The sequence below is a fragment of the Toxotes jaculatrix genome, chromosome 12 (assembly GCF_017976425.1).
Source record: "Toxotes jaculatrix isolate fToxJac2 chromosome 12, fToxJac2.pri, whole genome shotgun sequence".
Taxonomy (NCBI): domain Eukaryota; kingdom Metazoa; phylum Chordata; class Actinopteri; family Toxotidae; genus Toxotes; species Toxotes jaculatrix.
Window position 1 is genome coordinate 4,695,778 of NC_054405.1, and position 20,048 is coordinate 4,715,825.

At 42.0% G+C, this 20,048-nt stretch overlaps 1 protein-coding gene across 4 annotated transcripts in view; it reads left to right on the plus strand.

The window, feature by feature from the left end:
* arhgap32b (Rho GTPase activating protein 32b) overlaps positions 1-20,048 on the plus strand; it is a 95,991-nt gene that overhangs the window by 19,614 nt on the left and 56,329 nt on the right. For 3 of the 4 annotated variants that reach the window (XR_005894992.1, XM_041051250.1, XM_041051251.1), the window contains exons 2-5: positions 4,020-4,332; positions 14,694-14,799; positions 18,378-18,472; positions 18,757-18,841. Coding sequence is in view for 3 of the 4 variants with exons in the window: in XM_041051250.1 (XP_040907184.1) it covers positions 4,238-4,332; positions 14,694-14,799; positions 18,378-18,472; positions 18,757-18,841 (381 nt within the window). In the remaining variant the exon portion in view is untranslated. Of the gene's footprint in view, positions 1-4,019; positions 4,333-14,693; positions 14,800-18,377; positions 18,477-18,756; positions 18,842-20,048 lie in introns of those variants that run through there. The other variant, XM_041051252.1, reaches the window with a different exon arrangement.

The window sequence follows — 20,048 nt, forward strand, 5'->3', positions numbered from 1 at the left end:
AGGTATACATTCTCAGTGTCTCTCTACATTGAGGCTGACGGTAATGAACGACAGCAGGAGTTAGGGAAGGTCACTAACCTTTGTCCCACACCATCTGTTGTTTGGGTCTAGTGACATGTATCAATCTCAAATTGTTTTTCCTTCGGTCATCAGGGCATTAAAGCAAAGATGCAGGAGTGACTGTTCATCTCTAAGACTGAACAAAGTCATGGTAGCTGCAGTGTCTTAAACTGGAACAGGTCATGTAGGTGACCTTTGCCTTCCTAGTATTGATTTCATGTGGAGGAACCTCTGTGTGCACTAACATGGCTCGCTGCAGTCCTTCAGAGCTGCTCGGCACTGAGGACATTTAGCTTAAGACTGAATCTGCTGAGAGCTAAAATGTAGTAATAGCAACAAGAGGTGATGCAAATACTTGAAGGAATACACATCCAGTTAAGTCTAGTTGTTATTCCCAATCTGACAGAGCTGCTCCCTCATCATCTTACTTATCTGGCATCTTTAACTTTAAAGTTAGACCCACACACTCTATCGCTCATGATGCAATTATATTAACAGTAGTAGTTTAACTTTTTGTGTGTGTCAGTGTGCTGCATGCCTGTTGTTGTAGTTAGTCTCATCTGTTTTGTTGCCACTTCTTGTTGAGTTTTTTTGGTGCAGTTGACGATGAATTTAATCCACAAATGTGTTACATTTTTCCCCAACAGTCAGTTACATAAGCTAATATTTCCTACTGAGAAATAACATAAATGAAATGCAGATGTTGCTTATTAGTGCAGAGGGTCAAGCAGCTAAATCAACTTCTGATACTTTTAGGCGGCAGAGGAAACTGTCTTACTAAACAGGAGCAACTTTACATGGAAAAAAAGTATTATGTAGTACATTAAATCACAGGTTTTATTTTCAAAGGCCTCTGTTGTAAACATATTTTTAATGTGTCAACAAATATTTTTTGTCATAGTTTTCGTTGAGCACTTCTTTATATGACAAAAGAGCAAGTAACTACTTGATCTTTGTGTTTGCAGTAAGTAGTTTTTATAACTAGACATAATGATGTTTTATCTGCTGGTTATCTCTTGTGGATAATAAACACTGGCATCGTTCCCACTGAACAGCTCTGACATTAATATTACAGGACAGGGGAAACAGCCAGCAGACATCATTATATAATATTCATTTTCTTAAGCTTTTGACCTTCATTAACTCTATACTGGCTGTGTCAAATGCTGTTAGGGTGTAAAAGTTCAATATTACTTAACATAAACCTCAAAGCCACAGTTTTGGTTTGTTTGTCTTCAGTGATGCTTCTACCCTGTTGAGAATGAAGGATGTTTACTGAGTAGAGACTTTTAACTCTTTTGGATTTTTAATCTTCTTTGAGCTGAAGCTCAAGGTCGGCCTTTTCATGGGTTTTCTGCTGCATCAGGTATTTGCGGGAAGCTCAGCTTGCTTTGCTTTGCCCTGCCATGCCTGCCTGCCTGGCATACACAAACTCACTTCCTCCGTTAACTAATGCACACACCAAAGAGATGTGTATATTTTCACGCCCTCAGCATATGCATGCGTGTGCTGATACACAAAAACACACGCTAACTGCCAGATGGGTCCTTCCTGTGTGTGTTTGTGTATGCTTTAAGAGCAGGACTTTACAGTAGCCCAGGACATGACATGAATTTCAACATGTAGTCTGTCTCACGGGCAGGCTCAGGTGGAAAGAAGGTGACGCATTAGTTTCTGATTGGTCCACGGCGAGGCTTAATCACCCATGATTCATACTGTTGCCTTGTTATTTTTGGATCGAAGATCCCTGAATCACTTTGAATATAAAAGTTTTCTTAGACACGTAATGTTACTACAGTCTTTTTGAAGAATCCCTGGTGCATTAAAATGCCGTATTTGCTGTATCTGTTACTAATGTTACATATGATGCTTTCTGGACTAAACTGCACACCACAGAGAGCCCTGGGGATTACTTGCCCAGTGCGTCTGCCTCAGAGGTAGAACCAGCTGCTTCAGTGTGGCCTGTGAGGATCCTCTCCTCCCACGCTTTCTCCTCCTCCTGCACCCCCCTCCCACCTTCCCTCCATCTCTCTTCTCTTGGCATCGTCCTCCTGGGATTACGGCGCGTAGCCGTTGACTGCCACAGAAAACAGGCTATATGGACTTTTCTATCCTCCCCTGTTTTATTGGGTCATTCCTACTGCGTTCCTGTCATCAATTTCCATCTGCTCACAACGTGACATTGGGATTTCATTGGGAGGTTGTCATGTGGTGGGTCATATTATAGCCGAGAGGGTGTTCTCTGCTGTGATTATGGGTACAGTGATGGTTGGGCGAGTAGGAGATGAGCACTGTTGCTATCAACAGTGCATCATTAAAGTAACTTTAATCATAGTAAATGTGTGTTTTGAACAACAGATGCAAACGTATGTACTGTGCGGAAAGCAGTACGCGTACAGGAAAGTGATGGCAAATGAGAACGATAAAAAAGGTGGCCTGGTCAGCAGAAGCCTGCTCTTATATTAACTGACTTGTTCCTCAACTACTTCAACACAAAAGGGACTGACAACAATTCTGATATCTGATTAATTGTTTTTAAGTCATTTTTCAAGTTAAAAAGTGCTTCACATTCCCTTTTTCTCTGTCTCAAGTGTAAGTCTCTCGTGATACAAACTGAATATCTTTAGGTTTTAGACAGGACAAAACACACACTTGACAGATGTGTCTGTCAGCTTCTTATTGGGTATTTTTCTCTGTTTTCTGACATTTTACAGACCAGTTAATCGAACAATCCAGAAAACAATCAGCAGAGTCATTAATAATGAAAATGAGCATCAGCTTCAGCACTAATGCGCTCCTGCAGTACATGCTGATACAGACCAAATCCTGAGATAATCAACTTTTACCCCACTGCTCAAGTTTTTTATAGAATTAATGAAGTACTCATAGTTAGATTCCTGGGAATCATAATGTAAAAAGAGAAGACACAACATGTCAGAATGGTTCAGTATTGACATTAAGTACTGGTACAATGGTGTACTCCACTGGGTCACTGATGGATAGGGCTGTGTTCTTTTTCCCACCCTGTCAGCTTCATAGACCTCAAACAAAGTTTTATTTTCTCTACCTTCAGTGTTTACATTATGTTTTGATGTTTTGGCTGAGGAATATTTGCTCTTTAAAGGAGCAGAAATGAATATGTACGGCTGTAAGTTATGGTTTAGCACAGATTATAAATGATACTCATTATACTAATATGTGGCCACCTCACATAGACACTTTTTCTTGTATTAAAGCATGTAACAACACAACACATGAAATGTATATGTATATTTCATATGCTCAGTATTATCAATACATTGTTTCCAGAATGTGCTGTGGTGATTTCGTGGGTGTTGATGTCAAATCTTACCAAGGTTTGTTTTGTGGACGAAGACGAAAAAAGGCATTGTCATGCTTTTTAAGCATTGTGAAGAATTAGTAATGGGACAGAGTCCTCAGGTTTACTGCTAGTATAACCTAAATACATGGGTGTGGAATAGCTATACATTATATATATTATATATTGATAGGACAGCTGATATACTTGACACCAGCAAAGGTTTTTTTTTTAAACCTTTTGGTGAGTCAGTGGATGTGTGGACACAGCACTGGTGTGCATGGGACAGAAAAAATGGCATTGTAAATAAAAAGTAGATCGGCTGGAAAAATTGATTTGACCATTGAATTTCTGGGTTGAGGACAGAGACCTCAGAGAGCACAGCCACCACAGGATAGCAGGGCAGCCAATGTTGGTGCTTGACTGTTGATTCACACTGGAATGTGTGTGCCAGAATCTCCATGTGTTAACACAGAAGTGAAATCCTGCCTTGCAGAGCTCCATCAGCAGACTTATTTGATTTACGGATTACACACAATTAATGATTTTCTCCCCACCCCACCCCACCCCACCCCCGACTCCCCCATACCCTCTCTCTTCCTGCTCTTTTTTCTATTTTCACCACACATCTTTTTCACAGTCTTATCTAATCTCTCATTATTCCCCACCTTCCTCTCCCCTTCTGCTTTTTTCCCCCTCGTCATCCTCCCTCTTGCCTCTACATGTGATTTCTTTTATCTCGTTCGTCTTTCTCCCTCCTGATCTACCTCTTCACATCCTCCCCCTCCCTCCCTCTCCCTCCCCCTCCCCTCCCTCTCCGCTTCTCTGGCAGGCTGCTCATTGCAGTGAGTCAGTATCATGGAGGCAGGCAGCGGGGCTGCCGCAGCGGTGGGGAGTGCAGCACTAGGACTGCTGGGAGCCACTACCACATCCAGCCATGACATCTTGGACAGGTAAGCCCGGTGCACACCCTCAGGAATGGACCACCCCACACGTTTTCATCAGAGTGAGGACGTGGGGAGGAAGAGTGTCTGTGTGTGTGGAAAGAAGGACCACACCTTAGGTTGTGGTTTGGTAAGCATACTAGTTTGTTTATAGTTAGAGTAGGGGGGCATGGAGAGTGTGTGTGTGTGTCTGTGTGAGTGAGTGAATGTTTTCGTGTGGTGTGTGTGTGCGGTACCTCACAGAAAGCCTGTCTTCTTATGTTCTCTTTGCATGTGTGTGTCTTCCTCTGTTTCATTACACGCACTGCATGTGAAGCCAATACTCAAGTCCTGACAGTTGGAGAATCTGGTTTGTGCTTGTAGTGGTGCCCATGTAGAGTGTGTCTGTGTGTGTGTGTGTGTGTGCGTGCATGTGCTGGAGTGTGTGTTGATGATAGAAGGGGGGTGTTACTTGGCTTCCTCTATGCCTCAAGGAGAAATGACACCAGGGTATGCGCATGCAGAGGAGGAGGGGAAGGCATCGGTAGACGTGCCTGAGCTATAGCTGAGCCGATAGGGTGAGTTTGCACAGTCACCACCCCACCCCCTATTTAACCCCCACCCACACCCCGTCAGCCCATAGCAACTAGGTGACTGCCATCACTAACTGTCACCGCTGGAAACCCCTCATTCAGATTTCCTTTGCTGACAGAGCCAGTCAGCCCCCAGCTCCAGCAGCCACTTCCTTCAGAGTGGGGCCGAGTTGTATCAGTTTTCAGCCAGTTACGTCATCGTTACAGCTGTACACCCACACCCACATGCCCGTGCACTGTCATCACACACACACACACACACCCTTAAACATGTGCATTCACAAAAAAACACATGGATTTCTGTGTATCCAGTACACACGGATGCTTCACAAAGATGTTTCAGGACAAACATGCAGTGTCACACATGCAGGCTATAAACGCACACACAGCAAACACTCATTAATCTCTGTTGTTAGGGGCTTCTCTGCATGTTTCACCGTGCACGGCGAGCTCTCATCAGCTAGCAGGTGCTGCTGGGATCCCACTTATCTCCTCTACATTACAGTTGTTACACTCTCTGCCAATGAGGTATAACTAATCTCCAACACATCCTGGGGATCTCCTTTGACACATTGTACAATCATAGTTGGAAATTAAAGCCGTGACTCATTTAGATGTCGTTTCCTTGCTATTTCTGTTAGTCACCACTCACATTCTGACTGGCGAGGATACATGTTCACCAGCCTTCTCTGAAATACACTTAAAGCTACACTCTGCACGTATGACTGTTCCCATGCCTTCCAGCCCGGTAGCCAATGGCTTCTCTCCCCCTAAAGTACTGCTACGGCAGCACGGTGTGGGTGTTTCTCACTGCTGGATCAGTGGCGTGTCTGTGGGGCTGTACACTTGTGTACATCTGTCTGTGTTTTCGCAAACGTGTCCTGCTGTCCATTTTTTATGTGTGAGGATTACAGTTAAGGCTGCTCAGCCCCTCCACCTGCCCCTCACACACCGCCCCTCCAGTACTGAACTGGGTCTAAATCCTGCACCGGGGTTACCATGGCAGCAGCAGCTTAGCATACTTTAGACAGCGGTCCAACATTACTACTGAGAGTGAGTGAGAGGAAAGAAGAGAAAGGAAAAAAATAGACAGGGTGAAGAGGAGGATAAAGAAGAGAAAGGAAAAATGGTAAAAGAGAAAGAAAGAGATGTTTCTCTTCTGCTAAATTGCTTCTAGATGACGTCATGTACAGTATATGCACAAGTGTATGTGCGTGTGTGTGTGCGCTCGGTGTATTGCTTATTGCAGCAGGATATTTATTTTATCAGAGGGGACATGGAGGGCGCTTGACCGGGGCTAGGGCTTTATAAAAGTTGTCCTATGAATCCTGGGGGACAGGGGTGGATCAGAGGATCAGGAGCCAGGACTGAGGAGGGCAGAGAGGGGACATGAGGCCCCCATGAGGTGACAGAACGGAGAGAGAATGAAAACACTGTAAAACTGTGTGCTGTTTGTGATTCCCTAATCCAGTAACACAGGTGAGTGGACAACAGAACAGTATACTCTGCAGGAGGAGGCCCACACCAGAAGACAAGCTCCTATGAATCTGTAACTAACAAATTTAAGGTCTACACAGGCAGTTGATTTAAAGTCGGCCATTTGTTGTTTCAGTATCTGAATGGAAACTACACCAAACAGGTTGTGATTTTTCTTTTGCTTTAGGTTGGAGTCTTAGGACTGTAGATCAGGATCTTTTAGAGCTTCACCCATACCAGGGACAGGATGTCTTTGCCTGTGCTGCTCTGATTTTGACCATTCTATCTCTTGCAAGTCACCCAACTTTGTTAAAGCACTGTACCAAATCACTGGAGAGTGGCCTGGTTGATAGAGTAAAAGTCAACATCAAGGTCTACACCGAGAGAAATGTAATTTGATTCGGGATAATGACGTTTGCTGGTGTCTCATTTGGCTGTGGAGGTATAAAATCCTCTCTGTAGTACTCCATGGACTTTGGTGTTCATTGTCACTCTGGGCTCTACAGCTTTTGCTGACACATAGTGAATAAAGTAAAGGCTTTAAAGTCACCACTTTGAATTTCAAAGCTTTTAAGAGAAGTTAAATATATTAAAGTTTTTATAGTATCACCGTTAGATCATTTTTGTTTCATTTTGTCTTTATTACAGTGCACACACTCTTCACTCTCCACAGAGTGAAGAGTGATCAGCTGTATTGAGCTGATGATTTTAATGGAGGACTGGGCTTAGCAAAATGTTTATTCAGACATGTAACGTTAACACTACAGCCTCGATCTGCAGTTTATGAATTTAAAACGGTGAATGATTCTTTTACAAATTCAACTAAATAACATGAATTTGACATTAAAACAACAAACACGCAAAACATGTTAAAAGAGAAATTATAACAAAGGGTGTGTCATCTCCATTACAAGTTAACACATCCTGTAGACCTGGGGGATTATGGCCAAATTATAACTATATCTTTTTTTCATATTGATCGCTATTAATGATTATCAGTATATACATTTAATACCATTAATGAGGCAGGAAACACGTTCAGCAAACCTCAAGGATGCTCACAGTGTGTTATGGTGAGTAAGACTGAATGTAAACATAATGTAAACATGTTTGTTTAACTTGTTTGTTTACAAGAAAACTCCACAGGCTAGCTTTTCATTTGAATTTCAAGGAGTATGTTCAGTTTAGGATTGAATCCTGCACAAATCACAAGGTTTGTTATAATATCAATACTCTCCACATGGTATAACATTTATGCTGGTTAAGTTCATGTAAGGCTCTACATGCCAGTCATGGTGGCAGAGTGTGTAAAGCTGCTCTTCCCCTGCAGTCTGCATAAAGCTGAGGCTGTTTTTCAAAAATGTTTCCTTCCTGGGTCTTTGTACCCAGAGTCGACCACTTTCTTTAGCTCCTGAAACCTGGTTCTGTCCACATTTCTTACTGACAGCTTCTCTTTCACCATAAAATAGGAAATTGCAATCCTGTGTGCCTTCTTCTTTTTGTGCTCTTGTTATTCAGGGTCATGACTGAAAAGGTGTGTCTGTTGCTGGGCTTTGAACTAACGTTACCACAGGAGGCTTGTTTGTGAGTTTGACTGCTTGTGCTGCAGTCTGGGAGCACAGACTTTGGCTTTCTGTGTACTGGGATGGCAACGTTAATAATTATCAAGATCATTTTATCCCCCAGCTCTAATATCCTGTCCATCAGTATTCCCCAGAGACATTATATACTGCAACTGTGCAAGGGAGGGCTATTAGGTTGCTTGCTTATATCGCTTTCATGTTTTTGTTTTCTAGTAATCGATGCCGTACAGTAATAGTTCTGCTATTCAGTGAGTGGTTACTAAAACAGCTATCCATCAGATCCGTGTCTGAGTTCTACTGAGGGAAAATATGTGTTATACTCAGAGGCCAGTCTCCACTAGTAGGATGTCAACAATTCATTAACTTACTGGTGTAAAGATCTGAATGGTAGAGCTATAGGGGTAAAAGCTGGATAGACAGTGAACTCCTAGTCTTTTCTGCTGAGCCCTATGTAGGACAGATAAACTGTCTCTGCGGGATAGGAGCTAAACTGCTGGCCGAAAGGAGAGACTTCCAGCCAGTGGACGAGATCCAGAGCATGCAGAAGGTTGAAATCTCGTGCACTGCCTACTAATAGCTTCCTCCATGTTTTTTCCTTCTCTCTATTTATTGCTGCTTGTTGCTCTCCAAAGCTTTTATAGTAAAAATGAATTGCATGCAGGTTCTACAATGCATTTGACTTTTGATTATATATTCAGGACACGTTACAGTGAACCCATAGCATGTGTCTTTAGAAGCACTGCGATGAGTCATATCTCACACAGACTGCCTCAACCTGTGTACTCTGAGGTTCACAGTAGGGCTGAATGAGTGCAGGAAAATAAGGACAAATATCAGAAATGCTACAGAGTGGCACCTCCTTTTCCACAAAACCATCTTTGACCAAAATGTCAACACCAGCAATCAAAGTCAAGGTTAATAACCAGGCATCAGCCAAGACTACTTTTATGCTGTTTCACCTACTCACAGAATTAATGCTGATTAAATTTACGGGTGACAATTATCATTACAGCCGGTGAAATCAGTGATTGTTACCTTAAACTTTCGCTTTCTACATCTTGTTAAGACACTCCAAATTATGGGAGTCATAATTAAAACTGCAGCTCTCGCACTTGGATATTACATTCTTTCAGACTGTGATCTGATATTAAAAACAATTAATTATTTAGCCCTAGTTTTTTGGGGGCCGGGGGGGGGGGGGGGGGGGTTGTACTGTACGCTCTGTCTGACTCTTTAGCAATATTTTGGCCAAACAGATGTAACGTAGACACTAACAGAGGTGTTGCTGTTGTGCTGTTGACGTGTTGGTTTTGCTGCGTGGCCAGTGTAGACAGGGTAACAAGTATCATCTGCCTGTCTCCTTCCCTCCGTCTTTGTCATAAAACAGCAAAGAGAGACAAAGAGATTTCAGACAGTTAAAGTCCTGAGGAGTCTCCACTCTTTGCTTCAGGGTAATTGCAGGTCTTGAAAAGTCTTGAATTTATTTTCCTGAGAAAGTCTTACGTTTTATTTTCAAATGTTTTAAATATTTTCCCATGCGTGACAGGCAGTAATGCTATTAAATGTTTTTGTGTCTGACTGTGGGCTGTCAGGAGACATAAACCACTGGCGGGGTTGTTGTGACAGTGGATTGTGCTGCAGGAGGCTGTTGAATCTGTTTTGTTTTTTTTTTTCCTGCCGTTTCAGTCAGCACCATCAGATCTGTAGCAAACGCTGTCACTACTACTGTCTGCACTAGCTTGAAAGATCAGCAGCTCAGAATGTTTTTGCAAAAACCTATATAAGCTTAAATGAATGAATCCTTTTCTTAAGGAATTGTAGGGAATAAGGAATTGGTCTACTGGTTTTTGAACAGGCTGTAATATTTTGTCAGGTGTGATCATGAAATAGGATTCATTTGAATCTTATGTGATATTAAAAGGTCTTAAAAAAGTCTAAAAACCGTGCACAAAGCTTATGCTCATTCCTTATTTCAGCTTCCCTGCTGTTGTTTGCTACAGGACAGCACAGCCTTTCCCTGTCATTGATTGAATGTCTTTAGCAACCACGAAACCCAGCTTGAATTTCACCCTCAAAAATGCTGTCATAGCTTCAGCCAGAGGCAGCTAGTTGAAACTTGGTCACATTACAGCAACATCCACCCCTAAATAATTTTTACTGGTCCTTCCTGTGATACTGGATAGCTTGGCCTAGATTTGCTACTATTCATGTACTAATGCATGTCTTAGAGCAAGAAAAAAAAAAAGACTAGCACTGTTCCTAAGTAGTGCTTTTTGGAGCTGCTTTCATAAAGATGAAAAATAGACTGATACTGGTTGTTCCTGGTTGCTGAATACATGAAGTACATATTATATCTGGTCCACAGATTCTGTGAGGCTGTGAAGTCAGAAACCTTCTGAATGTCAAAACTAACCATGATTTAACATAACGGACAGAATTTTGTTCCTCATAGCTCCCGATCACAAGAAGCAACAGGCCAAACTGTTCTGTAACATGAATGCGAGAAACACTTATCACTGCACTATATAACATACTTTTCATCACTGATTCATTACAGATGTTTTGTTTTAGCAGAGTAATGAAAATAGTAATGAAAATGTGAATAGCTTGATTCCTCAGACAGCCAGTTCAAAGAGAGAGAGAGAGAGAGAGAGACATTCTGTAGTTTAATCCTTGTGAATAAATTGTGGATGACAAAAAAAAAAAACGGTTTCAGCTAAACCAAAACACTGATCTTGTGGAGCCAAACACGAGGCACTACACTTCCTCAGCCTTCAGGCACCACTAACTGGATATCTCTGTCATCAAACCAGTGCCATGGTATTCTCTGGTGGGTATTATTGGCAGTTCTAAAAGTGGCATGAATCCATGTGCGTTCGGTTCAGTCCAGAAAACATGCTATGCTCTTAAGAGTTGCTCTTATAAACACTGATCACAGCCACCCAAACTGGCAGCACTTGTTGCCTTCGTTTGGCTGGTTTTACCCGTGTCCTGTCTGCTACATGGGTTTGTGCATTTTATTAGGTTTAAACTGACTAACTGGGAGTTTCAGATTGAAGCTTGTACCATGTGATATGTGTCTTTCACATATTAACGTTTTAAGGGGAGACAGTAGCATTTTCAGTTTTCACTTTCAGCCGATGTTCTGGGCTCATCCTTTGTCAGATCAGTGATCTTTAAGTAAGCTGGAAGTTTATTAGCTACACTTAGCTGAAATAGGTTTGTCTCATAAAATAATTCTGTCTTACAGAATGGTCCTGTAATAAATCCTACCTCCATGAAGATCATAATGCTGGCGTTTAAACTGTGGTGTCATTTTGGAGGCATTACCCAGCTTCAGCTTCAGTTATTACACGCTGCTGTTTTTCTGTCTCATGTGATAGTAACATGAAGATGAAGACGTCTTATGACTAATTTGTGACATTTTTTTGGACGAAATGTTTAATCAGTTAGAAAAAAATAGCCCTGTACTGTACCTGTCGACCTGTATCTGCACAGCCTGGCAGTCCACAGGCTGCACAGATTGAAGTGACTTCTTGAAAGTAAGAATCTGAAATCATTTGTGCACAGTGCTCAGGTTTAAAACTCTAAAGCTCCGTATTAATATCATATCATCTACCTTGTTTTGAACAAACCAGCAGTCAAATAGGCTGCTGTGTAAGGAAGAGTTGCCGCTGGTGACTCTGTGACAGTGGTGTTTCTCATCCGCCCTCAAACCTGTTGGTCTGTGTCAGGGAAAAGACGTGTGCATAACTGGCTGTGACTGCCGTGCTGAAATATTAGTGCATAAAACCCTCAGGGCTTCTGCTGGGGGGGTTTGAGCGTATGTGGAGTCAGACATTTCTCCTGTCTCTGCCTAGTAGCAGAGACAGGAGAAAGTGGCGGCTGAGGATAAATGCAGTGCGACATTCATAGCTTTCATTTACAGAGCAAAATTGAGCTGCTGTTGCTTTTATGCACCAAAGTTGAGAGTTGTTGTCGGAAAATAGTCAAGATTGACGCGTTCACACAGTTTTGAATAGAAGCTTGTCTTTGTTGTTTCCTTACAGAGCTGGAGAGAGAGTGAAACACTGGACTCCTCTCTCAGTGTCTCCTCGTGTGTGGTTTTGTAGAAGGGGAGAAGGTGGGCGTGAAGCAAGCAGGAGAGCTGCTTAACACCAGGTTAAAGCACAGCCCTCTTGCCGTGGTGTGTTTGGAGCAGGTGCTGGAAGGAGCAGTTCCTTTCTCCCTATGTGCCTCCTCACCGAGGAATGCTGGGAATGCCGGAGTGCACCGCACTTCTGAAGAGAGAAGGTGATACTTGGAAAGTGAAATGTACTGTTGAAGCTCGGTCTTTGTGCCCAGAGTCTGAAAGTGCTTCACAGTGACAGTAGTTCTTAAGCCCTCCCTGGTAAGTGGTGCTTAAAGCTTGTCATTAGGGTGATTGTGGCCAAGGAATGTCGGTCAGTGGCCGAGACAGTCTTCTAGAAATTATTTCTAATCACTTACCACATGACAGAGAATCCACACTCTTGAAGGCGACTGCTCTCTTATGTTATGTGATAAACAGCTGACAGTTGTGGAATTAAAATTGCGCCCTGCATTTTTTTGCCAGTGCAAAAATTATATTTTGTGGAGAAACTGTTGTATAGAATCATTTAATTTGAGCAAATAAGTGTGCGATATATATTTGCATGCTCGCTGTCATCCACACTAATAACCTCTCTCATTCAGTTGTACACATTTGCCCTCTCTGAATTTTTCTGCTCTGTGCTCTTGAACACTTGCTCACTGTGTCTCTTAATCCTTCACCATCTCTGCTCTGTCCCCTCTGAAGCTTTTTTTTTTTCCCCACACACTCAGCTCAGTGTTACAATAGACAGGTTTCCGTCCAAACGTAGAACGAAATTTAACTGAATTTGCAAAAAATTGGCAAAAGAAATGAGTTGGCGTATCCATCTAACACTGTTATGCAAAAATTAGCTGTTCCTAGATGTTTATAACAGCCGAGGCATCCTAATCATTAATGCATCGTTTAAAAAGACTGAACTCATCAGGTTAACCAGCCATTACCATTCTCTCAGCACTTCCCTGCTTCCCTAGTAACCAGTGACCCCACTAGCAATCAGGTTGGAGACAAAGCAGCCAATCAGGAATTGCCCACCTTAATTTTCCAAGCGAATGGTAAGTGGACTGCATTTATATAAGCGCTTTTCTATTCTTTTCGACCACTCAAAGTGCTTTTACTCTACAAGTCACATTCACCCATTCACACTCACATTCATACAGCGCTTTTTACTTAAGCGCGCAGCACTTCGACTAACACATACATGTTCACACACCAATGGGCACCCTGGTGGCAATTTGGGAAAATATCACAGTATCTTGGCCGAGGGCAAGATATTGTCCCTACAGATAATGTTCTGTTCAGAAACAATGAAGGGAGAATGTATTGACAAAATGTTGATTCTAAGTATCTTTAAGTCCTGCGTTTGGAATCTCTGGGTACAAAGGCTTACATGAAATTGTTAAGCTGAGTAAAAGTGGCTTAATCTGACTGAATGATGGTAGGTTCAGTAAGAAGTCGTGTACAGAGAATTACTCCAGACAAAACTTTACTTCCCTGCATCTTAACTCTGAGTCACTGGCCCTTAAGTCCAATTATCTCAATGCGGAGACGTTGTTTCGGTGTTTGCTTGATGCTGTCGTTTTCCAGCTGCTACACGCTGTTCCCTCTTCCCCCAAACAAAGCTCCTTCCCTCTTTCAGTTCCTGTGGTGTCTACTCGAGTTTGTTAGACTCATGGAGATGTAGCGTCACTGCTGCATTCAGGATGATGGTTTAAAATCATCCTGAAGATATTCTGTGTGTGTGTGTGTGTGCACTCTGTGTGCATCACTAGTCACTTAGTGAAATGCTTCTGTGCAAATCTGTTTCATTTCCATCCCCGTTCTCAGCCTCTCTGGAAACAAGAGCGGTCTTTGAAGTAGATGAGACGCCCGTGTAGACAGACGTCTCATCAACTTCAAGTTTTTCTGTGAAGGCAATTCTAACTCCAATTTATTTTCATCAAATTATCCAGGGTCCGTGGCCTATTTCATTTCTCTTTGTTGTTCTCTGGATGTTGAGCACATTCAAAATGTCCTGAACTGAGCCCTGCAGCTACTTCAACTCTTCACCTAGGCTATAAACTCTTATGTTGAACTCTAACAAGCTACAACTAGAGATTATTTCCATTATCAATTAATCTCAGTATTACGTTTATTTTGATTAATCTATTTACAACGTAGTTCGTAAAATACCCATCACTTAAAAAAAAGCTGCAAATAAGGAAAAAAATTACTACAATTTGATTTGACTATTGAATATGAAAATAGTTAATAATTGATTTGTCTGTTGATCAGCTGATAATTGCAGCTGTATTTAACAGTCTAAAATAATGTGTCTGTTCATGCTTTGTAGAAAACTACTCAAAGCTTCTCATCCTCATCTCATTGCACTAGTTTTATTTTCTTATAATGTAAATCAATAAAATATGAAAAATGGCTCTTGTGTTATTGCTGTTAAATGGAGATAATTTTTGTTCTGTATATTACAAATAATTTGTTTCCGCTTGTGTTTTTATTTCTACTTTAGGTTCTTCACCTTGATATTTGCTACTGTGAGCTTTAAGCAAACAAAACGAGCTCTTTCAAGATGTGACTTTGAGCTCTTGGAAATTGTGTCGGTTTTCAGTATTTGTTTGTGGGTGTGTCTTGTAGGGGTCTGAGGCCTGGACGTCACCTGGAGGAGGACGATATCGTGCCTGAACTGGCTCACATCCATCCCAGAGAGAGACCTGACTGGGAGGAGACCATCAGTGCCATGGTGAGACACACGCAGACACACACACTCACTGTAGTGATCTTTTTGTTTCCACTGACACACACATACACATTTGAATACATACAGTGCATTCATCAATGTCCTGTTGTCGTCCCGGGTCAAGCGAAGCTCCTGCTGAGTGTCATTCATGTCATTTGTGACATGTCAGATCCTCCGACAACAGATCGGCTTGTTTGCTGCCTGTCACAGTCTTATCGCTGTCTGTTATTAACCCAGTGGGCTGATTAATTGTGTCTTTCTCTCCTACTGAAACTTTGTCTCCTCTGCTCCTGAAACGCCGTCACACATTCATGATTAATGCAGATGACTGTTGGTGTTCTGCAGCGACTCTCCTCCGAACTCTTTGCATAGATAGTCATCTACCTGCCACCTGTGTCATCTGCCCGTTTCAGCCCAGCTCTCCACACTGGATTCCATTCACCAGACAGCATCATTCATTATTTCCTTTCCCTTCCTATCTTTGGTTCGGGACTTGCTTATTGCATCAACAGCACGCACGAAAATGAGGCCGTCTCCATGGTAACATGCTGAGCCACCCGTGGTCGGCGCGTGGTTGGAGCCCTATCGCGAGTGCTTACTTCGATCGGGCAAGAGAGAGAAAGAGAAACAACAATCTCACCAGGCTAATGAATATTGATAACGGAGGCGAGGCTTTTAATACTGCATGTCTGCTATTCTTTGTTCAATATTTGATACGAGGGGGACTCTATACTGGAGTAGCATGCATTATGCATGTCTTTGGTGGTTTGAAGAGGTGACGAGAAGCGCTAAGCAACTTAGTGTAAGCTGTCGCACCAACGCCCTGTTGCACCGTGTAGGATAGATTATATTCTGTGTCAACTGCAGAGCAAGGCATAATGGAGCAAAACATTCCCAAATCCCTGCAATGTGATGATAAAATGAACGGTAAAATCTTTTTCAATAATCATCACAGTCACAGTCAGAAAAACACAACCGGCATTAGGAATATTCCTGTGCTTATACACACACACGGTTGTCTTTCTGTACCTGTGAGGGCCGTCTTACAAATGCATTCCCCCAGCACCTAATCCTCACCTTAACCATCACAACCAAATACCTACCCTCCAGCCTTTACCCTAACCCTAACCTAGTTCTAACCTGAACCTTCAAACTAAGTGTTAACCTGAATGTCCTCACAATGCACGAATACCCCGACTATGGTGCTTTAAAACCAAGACTGGTCCTCACAACAATCCACACACACACACCAGTGGCAAGGTTTGTGTGAACTTATATAGCTCTATATATTAGAGCTGCAATTAACCAGCTGATTTTCTTTTTTTTTAATCAGTTAATCGTTTGGTCTATAACATGTCAGAAATATGTAAAAAATGTGTCCAAGGTCTTCAGATTACCTAAAGGTTTTGTTTATTATTATTTAAAGCAGAATAACAGAATAAGGCGGCAAATCCTCAGAATTCAGAAGCTGAAACCAGAGAATATTTTGTCTTTTGGCCTGAAAAACATTTAACTGACAAACTAAGTAGTTGCAGGTTGTTTTTCCGTCGATCTAATTGATTAATCAACTAAGTGTTTCAGCTCTGCTGTATATGAACAATTAAAACGACTGCCGTGTCTAAAGAGCTGCTGTCCCATGTCCACTTCTGTCAGCCTCGTCCAGTTAACACCTTGGACAGAGGTGTTGTGGACTGTCTCGGCTGTCTTAAAACCCCTGACCTCATCTGCATACCACCTTTACTGTCTCTAAGCGTCTGGCTGTGGAGTTAAAAGCTGAATGCATTCAGCTTTCACAGGTCTGATTCACACCTCTTTGGAGGAGTTTTCTTACAGATCCTTTTTTCAGTTACCTTCCCATAGATGTTTTTTTTATTTCTTAATCTTTTTTTTTTCTTTGTCTTCTTTTTAAAGTTATTTTGTCTCCCAGGTGGTTTCCAACAACCTGCTGTCAGATTGCTGAAGTGAAATTTCCACAATGAATATATTAACAGATAAAATCTGCTTGCACCAAAATAGATTCCCATGGCTCTGTTAATGTTTTGTTGACCACAGCTGCGTTTGATTTTCAGTCTAATTTAAGCCAAATGAAGCAAGTGAGTGGGTTTATTAAGGAACACTCTAACAAAAAGGGAGAGTGGCTGATTATTCATGAACCCCTGTGTGGAGCGGATGTCTGGACCAAACGCTGTAATGAACTGAAATATCAGTTTCATCACATGAGAATCAGCATAAACGGTTATTTGAGCCACTGATAACTTCAAGCAAGTTTGTCCATTTTATGAAGTGGCTAATGTGTAAAGTTGAAAAATAAATGTGAATGTGCTGCTTCAAGCAGAGATCTATGCTCTACACACTGAGTTGAAGTCTGTTTGTTTAACATCGTGCCTCAGGGATGCACCGATACGATCTGCTGGCTCGCATATCTGTCAGGTGTAACCAATACACACCTACACATCTGATCTGCGTTACAGCGTCCACTTTGTTATTAAAAAAATCCAGGGTTTCCACTGTTTGTTAGAAATATTAGGCAGGCTGCCAGCTCTGTTTTTAGCATAATATCAGCCCCTGGCTTTATGTAAAACGACATAATTTATTCCAGTGAGTTCCAAACCATGAGGTACACAGATCTGCAATTTTGCTAAAACAGAGAGCCAGTTGAAAATAAAAAGCCTCTGTCATGTTCTCATTTTCAGGAACGCAGATCTAGTGAAGCTGTTACTCTGCAAACCTGCTATTCACCACAATCTCCGCTAATACTCATAGTCTCATACTCATACTCATAGTCCAGTGTATGAAAACACATCAGCTACAGCAACTCCACAGACTGGTCTCATAGTTGAGGTGGACTTTCCCATCATCACTTGCAAAACAATGGGAACACAGTTCCTGTGAGGAACAATGTATGAAATGGCCTGATCATATTTAAAGCATCCATTTAGTGTTACAGTGCTAAATGTAAGAAGATCAATGCAAATGTAATGTGATGTAAATAAAGGGATAACATGGGAAAAAAAACATGGAAACTGGTAATCATCATGCCAGACTGTGGTCCAGAAAACAAAGCTGATAAAATACTGAGTAATTTAACAAGCTTGTGTGACTAAAATGAACCTGGTTATTAAAATGTTCTTTCCACCAGCAGGTGATGAGACAGCTCATCAAAACATCTTTAATTTGAGTGTGACTCAGCGTAGCTGTGGTTACACTGGTCAGTGATGACAAATTAAAAGTCAAATAGACATTTGTAAGTAAACTATTGGTGCTTTGTTATTAATGACAGGACACACCTGTTGGTCATGAAGTTCACATATTCCCTTGCAGGCCTGTCTGATTCAATCATTGTTCTGGATAAAGTTGGTTTATCATGATCATCTCATGTGCAAAAAGTTCTGAGCACTGAGCAGACAGTGATGTTTACAACCAATGGACCTGAATGTCCTTGAAGTCCAAGGCCTGTTGGTTCTTTGAATGGTGCTGCGAAGCAAAACCTAAACAGAAAATTGTCCCGACAGCAGAACAGTGGCACAGATTTATTTGTATGCACCAACTGTGTGGCTTATGTGTGTGTGTGTGCGTCTTAGGCAAGGAGTGCGGAGATCCCTGAGCTGCGGACAGAGCCCCTCATGCGCTCGAGCAGCAGCAGCACGGCCAGCATGAAGGTCAAGAATGTCAAAAAGTGAGTAGACACACACAGACACACACCTGTCTCTGCCTGTCTCCTCCACCTCCCTCCTTCCCTCTGTTCATCTCTATTTATCGCTCTTAACTGGCTGTTTATCGCCTCTGTTTCCTGCCTGAGTTCCTTCCATTCGCTGAATCTATTTCTGTGTCTTCCTCCTCCTTCCACTCCCTCTGTTTGCACTGCTCTCTCCCTCTTACACTAGTCATACACAGCTCCCAAGGTGTTGTCATAAGCAGAGGATGAAGTGCTAACTGAGCGCATGTGTGTTACGCTTTCAGACTTTGCTTCACCAAGGGCCACTTCCCAAAACTGGCAGAGTGCGCTCACTTCCACTATGAGAACGTGGACTTTGGCACAATTCAGGTAAAGACCTTAAAGCTTTTCTCCCTAATTCCTTTACCATATTAACGTCAGGTCTAATCACATATATCCCAAATGATGAACTGATGAAAGAATTCAACCTGAGGATACAGCGATGGCCTTTAGCGGTGTGTGTGTGTGTGTGTGTGTCACCAGTGAGGTTTTAACTGGCTGTTAAAAATCGCACCACTACGGATGTCAATCATGATGTAGACACAGCTTTGAACTTCACTGTCTGATGTTCTCTCTAGTTTTTTTTTTCCCTCTGCTGTGTTGGGTAAGAAATTGAAAGCTGATTTTCACACAGACACAGGCATGACTCACGTGTCTCTTCCAGTTGACGTCAAGCCGAATTGTTTTTGCTGTTGATATCATGGAGATGGTCGGTGATTTGCATTTGTTTGATATCTTGATGAGTGCCCCCGTCGGCTACATCTCGACCTCATTTGAGGGGTCTTCAAGTTACTCACGGGTCTAATTACTTCTGGCCTGAGTAGCTGCTGTGTCGTGGTTGTTACAGTCACAGACCGTCGGGCTATCACAACCTGAACACAGGGAACGTTCACAGATATTTAATGCCTCAGTAATTGTGAAGAAAAGAAAAGGGAGCCTCCACCAAAGGACACTGAAGTATTTCTTATATTTCACTTGATTCAATCACTGTCACCACCCCTGTGCCGGTCCCTTTTATCAGCCTACGTCTCGTACTTGACATCGGTTTGTGTTATTAATATTTCTGCTGTACCACAAAGTTATTCTTCAGGTTTGAGTTAAAGATAAAAATCTTTCCAAGGAGGTTGATCATGCTCACCTCCACTAGGTTTATACATCACTCTTACGTGCAGACTGGGACTGAGAATCACATTTATTCCAAAACAGGTATTTTCATATCTAAAATGTTTTTCTAGCCTGTAGATCCTTGAAAACACTGTCAGGGCTCTTATTATACTACAGTTTGTCTGCTGTATGGAGTATGGAATTATGGGAATGAATTATGGGATATTTTTGGGAAAAAGAAAAGACTTAGAGTTAAATGGGAAAGCTGTAAGTTAGAATCAGTCCAAATTAGAGCAAATAAAGGGAAGGAAGCTCAGTTTGCTCGCTGTAAGGAAAACTACTCAGCCCATGAAAATAGTTGTGCAGCGTCTTGTGTGGATCTGGAGTTAGCGCTCAGAAGTTTGAAAACATGACCTTGATTATGTCATCAGAG